Source organism: Mirounga leonina, unplaced genomic scaffold (assembly GCF_011800145.1).
Source record: "Mirounga leonina isolate KUSES-001 unplaced genomic scaffold, KU_Mleo_1.0 Mir_153, whole genome shotgun sequence".
Classification (NCBI taxonomy): domain Eukaryota; kingdom Metazoa; phylum Chordata; class Mammalia; order Carnivora; family Phocidae; genus Mirounga; species Mirounga leonina.
The window spans coordinates 5,069,228-5,081,809 of record NW_023270387.1 but is presented as its reverse complement, the minus strand read 5'-3'; the positions used below and the strand labels follow the sequence as shown (position 1 = coordinate 5,081,809).

General features: G+C 39.5%; 1 protein-coding gene across 1 annotated transcript in view; it reads right to left on the bottom strand.

Annotated features, from left to right (window-relative positions):
• Window positions 1-613: 613 nt before the first annotated feature.
• Window positions 614-12,582, bottom strand: part of ELMOD1 (ELMO domain containing 1) — a 67,675-nt gene continuing 55,706 nt past the window's right edge. Inside the window, exons 11-12 of the mRNA XM_035008848.1 lie at window positions 11,822-11,955; window positions 614-2,057 (exon numbers count right to left, since the gene is read on the bottom strand). Of these exons, the coding sequence (XP_034864739.1) occupies window positions 1,885-2,057; window positions 11,822-11,955 (307 nt within the window). The 3' untranslated portion in view covers window positions 614-1,884. The remainder of the gene's footprint in view (window positions 2,058-11,821; window positions 11,956-12,582) is intronic.

The window sequence follows — 12,582 nt, the reverse complement described above, 5'->3', positions numbered from 1 at the left end:
AGTGACACGGGGCCCTGGTGGGGAGCAGGAGACGGGACACACACGTGGCTGACAAAGGCTGTCCTGAAGTGGAGAGCTGTCTGCACGCTCAGCAGCTGCAGCTGTGGTGCACGCTCACGGCTCCCGGGACGGGCCACTTAGCAGGTTCACACATCCTCACCCTGGAGAGGAATCTGTATTCTGGTCATTCCTCACGATACACATCACGCGTTCATCAACTCCTTCCCTTCTCCATTCTGTCGAAGGGCACAGGGCCGTAATAGTTGCAATGCAAAATGCTGCCACCTGGTACGCAGCTGAGAGAGAAAGTATAGCACAGTCCCCGAGGAGCTAGAAGGGACAAGGAAACAAAAGGCAGCTTAATGTTGCCTTTATCATTGTCTAGCTGTAGATAAACCAGGCTTTTATAGGAAGTTACAAAGAAGAAGCTGGATCTTACTCTTTCAATTAAAGCACCATCAGGCCTCAACATTAAATAAAAGAAGTCTGTCAGACATGACACACTTTAATTTACACCTGGTTACTCTGAATGATGGCATGATTTATATTCAGCTCTAGGTCGTCTGTCTTTGACATTCTACCCACTCACATATTTGCATATTCAGAAGCTGTACAAGCACAAAAATATTAAAATGAAATCCACTATACGTTACAGTAGAATGACATGTAATTTATTCATATAACTGACAGTTAGGCAGTACCCAGACTTCATTTAAATAAGCAAGTGATCACACAAATGTCTAATAATACTAAAATTGATAGTCAGAAGGTATAAAATACCATGGGTATGAAATGCCATGGTAAATACTATTCAACAGACTACAATCATAATTCCAAACTAAATCATGGTTTTTAAAATGATTTTTAGCAGTTTTGGAATGATTTGATGTTTTTTCCCTTCCAAGCAATTTACTTTTTTCACTGATACAAGACAAGGTCATTATTTTCAAGAAATATTATAGAAGGACACAGCTTAGGTCCCTCTCTTGCAACACATTTTCTTGCAAATTGTTTTTTGATATAACCTCTTGACATTGAAAACAAACCAGTCAGCACTCAGTTCCCCAAGCAAAGACGCTTGGATCAGAACAGTGCCAGCGTGTAACTCTGAGTTCAGCAAGAGGCAGGCAGTGAAAAACCTTTTGCAGTTTTTGAAGTATGCATACTTCTTTTCTGAGGCTCCAAGCATCATAAACATATTTAGGTATCCAAGTCAGTGAAATTATGGGAATAAAATTATTTGGTATCCATATGACTATGACACAGTTACAGCTGGGGGAAGTTACAGTATAATTCTGCGGTTCTTCAAACAAAAACAGCACCTACCTAAATCTGCTTCTTGTAAGCCTTGTTACATTTTCACGAGGCGCGGCTGTGTTTGCAGGAATGGTTTGGCTTATCATGTGTCTGTCTGTATTGTTTGAAAGTCATACACTTTAGTGGAGTGAGATCCAAGCATGAACCTGGCCTGAAGAGCTAGCAGCAGTAGTCATGAAACATATCAGTAAATTAAAAGGCTTTCACAGAACAAGATTCAGCTAAATCTCTTGCATACAAAATACAGCTAGAGAAATACAGTTCTTCAGTGCTGAATTATGAGGGGGAGGAGAACAGTCTAAAAAAATAGAAAACTCTCTCCATACCTGGGTGTCAAGGCAAATGTAACATTGCATAATGCCACAATATGAGCGGTCACTGGATGACAGATACTCCAGAAACAGTGGTATCTGGGGATCTGGTAATTATGACCAAGAGGTGAAAATACTGTACCAGAAGGCATGCATACAATCACTGTGCATTCAGTGTGTGAGCTGGGACCTAAGCAGGATCTAACACGACAATGAGGCAGTGTTCTAGGGTATCCGTTAAAACCAGCGTGGGTGACTACATGTTGATTAAACCTTCTGAGGCAGCAAAGTGTGGGCACAATGCCATGTCTGGGTTCTGCAGCTGTCTTATGATCCTCTTGCGGAATTTCTCCCGCACACGATTGAATTCCATTATGTCCATGGGGTCCTCTTCAATCCAAAACTTATGAAACTCATGCATCAAATAGCCTGTTAGAAATAAGACAGTGATAAGAATGCAGGAGAAAAAAAAGTCCTTAATTACATTCAAAATCACTGAATGCTGAAAGAGATGTCAGACCAAATGACAGCAACCACGGAGCTCAAAGAAGAGAACAAAATGCAGCAAATATTACTGTTAAAGATTATTCTTTAAAACTAGTGCAGTAGAAGCTACCAATCTGCAAGACTTTTGCAATTGGTCCTGGAATTATTCTTACTCTTCCCAAGGAGGAAGACAAATCAGTTCTGCCATCTCTTGAATATGAATCACATCTAGAACATAATCCGAAAGGCCGACAGTGACTACTTCATCCTTCCCCTCCTGATTAAATTAAAATAATGGTCTGATTTTTCAAAATTACTCCACTCAGCTTTTTTTCTCTTGATATTTGATTTGAGTAAAGTTTTAAATTACTCTGACAAATCAAAAAAATGGCTTCTGACAGTGAGACAATAAAAATTGTAAATCAACTCTGAAAAACACAGACTGGTCATTAAACTACATGAAATCGTTAATAAGACCTTCTTGCTCTGAAGCATAATGTTGTATTCAAATACTTCTCTGTCTCAAAAGTGTTATCTATGAATGATCTGGATTGGAAACATTTTTGGAATAAATGTTAAGTATTTGAATCTATTCACTGTGTTCTGTCTCCCCACTGTGCACCCTCCCCCAACCACATTCAGAATTGAAATGTGAATAGTTTTTTAAAAAGACAATAATAGATATTTGTATGTAGTGAACCTATTACAAGCTCAAGTGTCTCATATATTAGAAGCAAAGCATTTAAGGAAATAATTCTAGTTTAAAAAATCGAACATTACAGAAGCTTTTCTTGGTTTTAGCATTAGAAGGAGCAGAATATAGGAACAAGGATTCTGAAGCTAGAAACCTGGTTTGAATCCTAGCTCTCCCACCTCCACAGGAAGGAGTGAGCAGCAGAAATGATAAGGGGCATGGGGAGAGAATTTGAGAACAAACATTCTCAATGCTAATAGTAAAAAAAAAAAAGAATACCATTTGTTTTTCTAGTAACTAGCTACTTATGAGAAAACCTTTAACATAGGTCTGTAAACATACATATTTAAAATCTTTACCATATCTCACTGTAATACAAAATTAGAAGTGACCTTCCTTCCCACCCCCAACACACTTCCAGATACTGGTCCACTTCCACAAACACACCTGGGTTTCTCATTCATTACACTGTTAAATATGCTTATACATTTTTAAGTATATGGTCTCTCTACAACTACAGGAAGAAAGGTAGTAAGGAGAGAGAAACTTATTTTACTTTTTTGGGGGGTTTGACCATTGCATTTTTTTAGGATTGAATTATCTTTGGGCCCTCCACACATATTAACTGATGTGACTGTTTTTAATATCTCTTGATGGGGACACACACCAACCCTCACTCACATGCCTCTGGGCCACACTCCAGGACCCACTGCCACTGTTATGGGCACCTGATAACGTCAGGGAAGCCCCAGATCACAGGTATCAGCAATCCCAGGAGCTGTCCAGTCCATCTCTGCTCTATCTGGTGCTGGGAGTCCCGGAGGCAGCTTCCAGCCTTGAGCTCTTCTTGTGACAACACTGACATTAACCTGTCCCATGGATGAAGAACCTGATTCTTAAGGATTTTTCCTCACACTGGGCCAAAATCTGTTACTGTGTATTTCTTGGAACAAATTCAGTCCTTCTCCAACTCAGGTAACTGAAGTGTCTCTTATGCCCTGAGCTTCTCCATTTTCCAGGTTAAGCATCCCTTTTGCTCCTCACCATTTTTCACGTGCCATGACTGGGAGTCTGTTTACTATTCTGCTGGATTTAGTGCACACCAAGAGGAAGTGGTTTCCTTTAATCTCAGTACCTTATTCAACCAAAAGAATTCAATCATCTGTCCATTTCAGTGACTGGGCAAACTCCTAAAGTATCCCACGAATGCTATGGGGTACGTTTTTAAAAATGCAGACCTCCCATCCCAGATTCAGCTGCAGTGCAGTAAGATGAATCTCAGGTCACTAAAATTTGAGAACCATTGCTCTAAAAGATGCCCTCTTTTTAAGTTCCCTTGGCTTTTTCCTAAATATTATATTTTTATGGTTTTAAGTGAAATCTATGACTACTTATAATTTCTTCTTCTTGTGCTATATAAAATACATAATTTTCCTGACTTGGCCTCTCAGCTCAAATAAACACATCTGAGCTGTTTTGTATGTAGAGTCAGGCTTCTAATACTAATTCATAATACTATGAATTAAAATCATACATGATGAGTTAAAAGAATCTCATTATTATCTCATGAGTGATAAGGTCTTTACTCTTATTCACAATAATGAACAGGTGCTGTGAAAATTATCTTTTAATGAAGAATTGACTTTTGCATCATATGTATAAAAATACTCTTCTACAGTGTGCTTGTATGCTGGCAACTCACTCGAATGGTGATCTAGTGTGGTGCAGAGTGTTAAAAGAATGCAGATCCATTTGGTTTCCTCATTTTTCTACCTTACATGCAATTACAGAAAAACATTTTGAAAGGTTTAAAAGGTAGGCAAGAAAAAAAAAAGGCAAGGATTAAGACTAGGGGTGGGGTAGTTAACAATCTGACACTATTCTCAGGATCCCTCCTCTCAAGGGTACAAAAGTGAAGCTGTAAAGCTTGCAGATTCTCTCTATCCTACCAGGAAGATACAGATTGTATAACATGATTTTAATCAAAATGCAGAAATGGTGGCTTGGCTTCCAGGGTACATTTATAATTATAATACTCCACTCATTTTTATAACATTACAGAGTGTTCATTTATCCACTTGGTCAGTTAACCAGTTGGCTCATCTGCCAGTTAACAAATATGCAGCAGATACAAGAAAAAGGTAGAGTTCCTGTGCTCCCCAATTCTCTTGTCTCTTGGGGAGAGACACCCAAGGAGACAATTTCAGCCAGTGATTTAGTAGCTAAGGAAGCTAACAAGATGGCGTGGAAAGTAGAGGGAGGAAACAGAGGCCAGGCTATTGCTTATAGTCTCTTAATTCTTTGTGGAGTGGGTGGTGTAGATGTATCTTCATTTAACAGATGAGAACATGGGGCTTAGAAAAGATACTTGAAGAGCGTACAGTTGAACCATATAGCTGGAAGCTGAAAGCGAGAACTCGAAATCAGCTGACTTTTCACCACTGTACCTGCTGCCTTTCTTAGTGTATTCTCTTTCCCTGGTTCTCATTCTTACTGAATAGTCCCTTCTTCCGAAGATCAAAGGAAAGATCATTCTTTTTCCTCTTCTGATCATTATACTTACCTTGTGCTCACTACACCTTACCTTACTTCATTTCAGTGGAACTGTATGTTCCGTGGGGCTTTAGATGGAATGTAATTTTTGTAGCATACTGCCTTGGCAGTGCAGTATTCACTGAGTAATACTATAAAGTCAGAATGATAGAGCCATTAGTTTCTTATATTTTTTCACCTAGATGAAATACCTGTTTAGAATACTAATTTGGCTTTCCATCCCAAGCCTGCAGTGTATTTGTTGTTGCTTGAATGTATCTTGGTTTTGCTTCACTGCATTCAGTTAATAGACAGCAGAGACATAAGCAAGGACACAGGTAATTGCAAGAATATTACAGAGGAAACGTGCAGAACTGATCATGTCTGATAGAGGAACAGTGAATTCGGGGCATGGTTTGCTTCCTCTGGAGAGGCATGAGTCCCTCTGCTTATACCCCAATTATTGGGGGATTGCTGCTCTTTCTAAAACCTGGTGAGGGCCTTGGGAAATAAGTAACCCTATTGCATGCTACTCACCTGGGCTAGGGTTGTCTTGAAAGCATATCCATTCAGGGGCAAGGCTAAATTAAATTCTCCATGAGGAACTATACTTCCTTTCTTCCACAAAAGACATTATCCAGTATTTTAGCTTCCCATCCATCCATCCATCCATCCAATCATCCAACAAATATTTAGTGAGTACTTACTCTGTATCAGGCTCTGTGCTGAGGTAGTGAATACAAACAACAAAATGCCTGTCTTTAAATGTCAATTCCTATGATTCTAATTTTGATTTTCTCCTGCCAAAGCTCCCACACTGTGTGGCTCTGATTTTCTCCTCAATGCTCATGAATCCCAAATCTGCCCTTGGAATTCCTCAGAGCTCCAGGGCCTTCCATTGGAATGTCTACTATTTAGCTACATGTGGATTTCCCAAAAGGAACTCACCCCCAGTATGCCTGAAACTAAAACTCATTCTATTTTCCCTCAAAACTGCTTCCCTGGCTTCCCTAAAAAGCATGGTAAATATAGAATAGGGTACATACAAGGGGTAGGGAAGCAAAGCAAGGGGACTTATTTATCTACTGTTGATGTTCTTTTTTTTTTTTATTATGTTATGTTTATCACCATACATTACATCATTAGTTCTTGATGTAGTGTTCCATGATTCATTGTTTGTGTATAACACCTGGTGCTCCATGCAGTATGTGCCCTCTTTAATACCCATCACCAGGCTAACCTATCCCCCACCCACCTGCCCTCTAGAACCCTCCGTTTGTTTCTCAGAGTCCATAGTCTCTCATGGTTCCTCTCTCCCTCCGATTTCCCCTCCTTCATTTTTCCCTTCCTGCTATCTTCTTCTTCTTCTTCTTCTTCTTTTTTCTAACATGTAATGTATTATTTGTTTCAGAGGTACAGGTCTGTGATTCAACAGTCTTATACAATTCACAGCGCTCACCATAGCACATACCCTCCCCAGTGTCTATCACCCAGCCAACCCCATCCCTCCCACCCCACCCCCCACTCCAGCAACCCTCAGTTTGTTTCCTGAGATTAAGAATTCCTCATATCAGTGAGGTCATATGATACATGTCTTTCTCTGATTGACTTATTTCGCTCAGCATAATACCCTCCAGTTCCATCCACATCGTTGGAAATGGCAAGATTTCATTCCTTTTAATGGCTGCATAATATTCCATTGTATATATATACCACATCTTCTTAATCCATTCATCCGTCGATGGACATCTTGGCTCTTTCCACAGTTTGGCTGTTGTGGACATTGCTGCTATAAACATCGGGGTGCGTGTACTGTTGATGTTCTTTCAAATGGTTTACAAAGCTCTTCAAGATAAGTGCCCCTCACCCACCCCTTCCCTGCTCTTATTATTGTCAGCTCTATCACCTGCCTCCTCAAACCCTATGCTCTGTTTCTTGAGTCCACCATGTTCTTTGTCTTGTGGCCTTTGCCTGTGCCACCCCTTGTGGCTGGACCACTCAGCCACCATTTCTTGATTTCCTGCCACTCATCCCTCAGGTCTCATGGAAAGTGGCACTTGCTTTGGGAAGTTTTCCTCGACTCCCAGATTGAGTGAGTTGTGGCAATCATAAGACTTTTCAGTTTTTAAAAACAGTACATTTACTTCCCAATTACAAAATTCTTTCACTATGTTTTAATTATTTTTTTAGATGCACAGAACCTGATCTGTAGTAAAACTTCAATATCTGTCAGAAGTGGTCAAAGTGAATATAATCATCTAGTTGTCAAAGTAGGAGCTATAATCACATATGTAAGGGACTTTAATTTTCCATTTTTAACAAGTTATAAGGTATATGTATTCTTAAATTTGCTCTTCATTTTTATCTTAAGTTATACATGCACATAGTTTAGAGTCTCATAGTTTAACAAGTCTTGTTACAAAAAAACACAAAACCAGCAGCACCTCCTGCCTTAATTATTGCTTCCTTAAAGGAACATATCAATTCTTGTGCTGATTCTTTTGATTATCGACCTCCATAGCTCTATATAACATGATTGCCATTGCTTGATTTTTTGGACTTCCTTTATAATAGAAGATGAAGATTTAGCTCCCTTTCACCCATTCCAACCATATTATCACATATTTTCTAACAATTTTCTTTGTGCTGTATTACCAACTGCCCTCTCTGTTTATTTGCTTAGTTTTCACCCACTGGACTCTAAGCTATGCCAGCATCTTTGCAGTGTATTCAAACAGTAGATATTCCATCAATTTCATATTCTTCCAAGAGCCTCTACCAGAGCCTTCCGACCTGCTAAAATCTAGATTTATTATTCTCATCCTGCTGCACAGATAGCACCTTGGGCTTTCCCTTCACCTTCATCCTTGAAGATTCTCTTCACTTGGTTCCTGTGATAGATTTCCTGCTCTCTGGACCCCACTTATTCCTTTCAGGATTACTCTCTTTATGAAAACATACCCTTCAGGATCTTCCTAATAATGGTACAAGGAGGTAAAATGTTTAAGACCTTGCATTTAAAAAATATCTTTATTGTTCTCTCACACTTAATTGGGAAGTTAGCCTGGGTATAGAAATCTAAATTGAAATCATATGCCCTTAGATTTTAAAAAATATTCTCTTAAATTTTTGAATACATTATTCCACTGTCTTCTAGAATACAATGTTGCTGTTGAGAATTCCAGTGTCCTCTTGATTCCCAATTCTTCATGTGGCAGCTTTGGAAACTTTTAGAATCATCTCTTTCTGATGTCATAAAATTTCATAGTGATACGGACCTTGGGTATGAATCTATTTTAATCTATTATGCTGGTGCTTACTAGTTTAAATATGAAAACCCATCCTTTAGTTCTGGAAATTTTTCTTGATTTACGTCTTTGAGTCCCTCCCTTTAGTGTCATTGTTCTTTTTCTGGAAATCCCATTTTTATATATGACTTCTAAAATGGTCCTTTAATATCTTGACCTTTATTTTCTATTTTTCATCTATACTTTTTGTTCTACTTTATGGGAGTATTTTCAGCTTTATCTTCTAATCCTTTTTGGTGTTTAATTTTTGCTATTTGATTTTTAATTTCTAAGAGCACTCTTTTGTCTTCTGAATGTTCTTTCTGTAGCACCTTGTTCTTGTTTCATAATTACAATTTCTTTTCTTAATTCCTTGGGGATACTAATGATACATAGTTTTGAAGTTTTTCTCTCCCTGCATAGTTTCTATTTCCTTCTAGTGGCTTTATTTCTGCTTGTTTGGACTCTGTTTCATGCTTGAGGCTTTCATTACTGTTCTTGTTATCTAGTACTGCTTATGAAATTATTCCAAAATCCAGTGGCTTAAAACAACCATTTTAAGAGGGCGCCTGGGTGGCTCAGTTGGTTAAGTGACTGCCTTCAGCTCAGGTCATGATCCTGGAGTCCCTGGATCGAGTCCCGCATCGGGCTCCCTGCTTGGCGGGGAGCCTGCTTCTCCCTCTGACCCTCCCCCCTCTCATGTGCTTTCTCTCTCATTCTCTCTCTCTCAAATAAATAAATAAAATCTTTAAAAACAAAAAACAAAAAACAAAAAAAACCCCAACCATTTTAATACACTCATGAATTCAGTGGATTAGGAATTCAGAAAGGGCATAGGAGGGATCATTCCACAATGTCTGGAGTCTCAACTGGAGTCTCCACTCAATGTCTGAAGACCTGAAGGGTGTGGTGACTTGATAGCTGGTGGCACGAATCACTTGGAGGTATCTTCACTCACATGTTTGTGGGGACACTAGCTATCAGCTGGGACCTCATCTGGAACTGTCAGTGAAATCACCTACATATGGCTATGCCATATGTCCTAGACTTCCTCACAGCATGTAGAGATCAGATCCGTTACATGGGGCTCATGCCTTCAAAAGCAGCTCGGTCCCTGAGAACCAGGCAAAAACCTCTTCTAGCATAGTTTTGGAAGGCACATAGTGTCAATTCTGCTATATTCTACTGGCCAGCCAACTGGTCAGCCCAGATTCAAGGGGTAAGAGGAACAAATAAACCCTAGCTCTTAATGGAAGGAGTGTCAAAGAATTTGAGGACATGTTTTTAACTAAGACATCTGATAATCCTTGGCTGTCTTAATATTTTTTACTAAATAAAAAGCCAGGGACTAAAAGCTTATTGGAAGCTCTGGGCATGTAAGTAGGGCTTTTTGAGAGTGAGCATGACTGTAGAGTGCTATGGCTGGGTTGTTTCACTGGGGAAACCCAGAGGCCAGCATCTTCAGCTGTTTTCTGTCGGGTTGCTCCGATAACCCAGAGGAGGCCCTGTCAGCCTCGTGACTGGCTGCCAAAGTTAGAGGAATGGGGAAGGAGAAGCCGCCTGCATGACTCAGTGCCCATCATCACTTTCAGTGTGGTTTGCCAGCAGCTGTACCTGATTCTCATCAGACCAGAGACACTTTATTTTTAACCCTCTAGAGAATAATCCACCAGCCTCTCCTGGGGGGCAGGGAAGGACAGAAGCTGTGTCCTAGGGAAGGGGATTTGGGCCTCTAAGAGTTTCTTAACATATTTTCAAGCAGTCTTGCTGTTTTTGATCCTGCCTTCACCCCTATTTCCAGAGACACCTAATGCTGCCAATTCCTGCACCTTCTGGGAGGTCCCATGGAATAAATCAGGTTGCTTCTTACTTTTCCACACTACCTATTTGGGATTTGCTTCCTCAGGACTACTAAATCAGTTATCACATCACCTGTTTTTCAGCTTCCAAAATGAGGCTTTTCCTGCCTTGTTCCTGATTTTTCCTGTCCTTGTGGGTTTATGCTTTCTTGGAAAAATACTTTTACGTTAACTTTAAGTGAAGTTTCAAAAGGAGCATAATGCATGCATTAATTATGCCATCTCTAACCAGAAGTCCTGATTAAGCAGACACTAAAAAAGACAAAATCCTAGATAACATAATCACTATTAATTTAGGAGTTTAGATAAAAGAAATTGCTGTTAACTCTGTCACATTGTAAAAATGAAGTGGGAAACAGTATTCCCCAGAGTGGATTTGGGATGAACAGCTGTGTCTTAACCATAGTTAGAGTGGCAGACCTGCTCAGCAAATTAACAGAAGAGAAGAGCTGAAAAAGTTTAAAAGAGAAGAGAAACTTGGAAATTTTCTCAGAAAATTTCTAAGAAAGCCTGGGTACAAGGCCCTCAGAGCAGTAAGCATGGTTTAAATGGTTTAAATGGCATTTCTCCTTTAAATTGCCTGGATTGCTTAGTGACTTGGAACATCTTTCCACGGTCCTCCAAACCAGTTTGTGTCTGGCCCACAAGGGTCACAATGACATTCAGATTTTAGGATTCTGTCTCTAAGAACAGAAAACACTGTCCCAGGACTCTGTCATATAGTCTCGGTTTTTATCTTCTGAAGCCTCAGTGTAACTGCAAACCCCACGGATGCCCCTCATTAGTACTTCCTTCTGTAGAGGTACTAGTGGTGGCAGGGAGGTAATGCCATTGAGCTCCACCACCATCAGCACCACCCGCTACACCAACATCTCCTCTTTCTAATGTTCACTGAGCACTAACTAGGGAGCGAGCTAGTTAGAACTTTTTACCCATGATCTCACTTTATCTTCATAGCAACTCTATGAGGAAAGGACTCATCTTATACCTGACATAACCAAGGCTTAGAGAGGCTGGTAAACATAGATCTGGGAATCACCTCGGGCTGTCTTCCGAACCTGCACTCTCAAGTGCTATGCCATGCTGCATCGGAGAGAGATACCCAGACCAGAAGTTGATAGAGTGGATATTATGCAAGAGCTGGGAAAGAGAAAAATCCACAATGCCTGAAAATATTACTCGAGGTTTCTGAATGAGAAAACAACAACAAAATCAAAACCAAAGGGGAAGTTCAAAGATCCCAAAGCAGCCAAATTGCAAAGATCTCTCAGCTTTGCCCCTTGCATAGAATGTTCCATAGTAACTGTATTGATAATTCAGCAACAGGATACTTACAGAATGTTTGCTGGAAATGAGACAGTGTTGGAGCTTCTGGGGCGATGTTGTAGAAGTGAGTTTTTAGAGCTCCGCTCACCAGTAGATTATATGCCAGATCAGTTATATTGATGCCCACAATTGCGAATGAGTACCTGCAAAGTGCAAACCACAAAACCAACTGCATGTCACATAAGCATTTAAAAATAATCTGATTTTTAAATTGCTGCTAAATTATCAGAGTGGCAGGTTGCCATTCCCTTTCTACCCAGTCTTTACCCTGAATGTTGTAACTTACTAGAAAATGCCAGTAATGTAACCAAGGGAATTAAGAGTCCATATGCTTTGATTTGGTAATTCTATTTCCAAATATATGAGAGAAAAAAAAAATCAGAAACAAAGAACTTTATATTCAAGGATACTCATTATAGCATTATTTATAATGGCAAAGACGTGGGAACTATTCAGATATTCTAAAAAAAGATGACTGGTGAAATAAATTATGGCAATCTCATATTACAGCCAACAAATACTGTATTCCTAAAGACTATTTAAGTTGGAAACATTATGTATGAAACAAGCTACGTTTTATTACATGCTCACACATGTGCACAAAAAGAGGGCAAGAATGAAGTGCCACCAAATATTACTATGCTATGTTAGAGGAATAATATAGGGGTGACTTTTTTTGTTTCCTTTCCTGTATTTTCTATATTTTCCATAATAAGTCATATATTACTTTTAAAATGAGGCAAAATTTAAGTATCTTGACACTCAGGGTA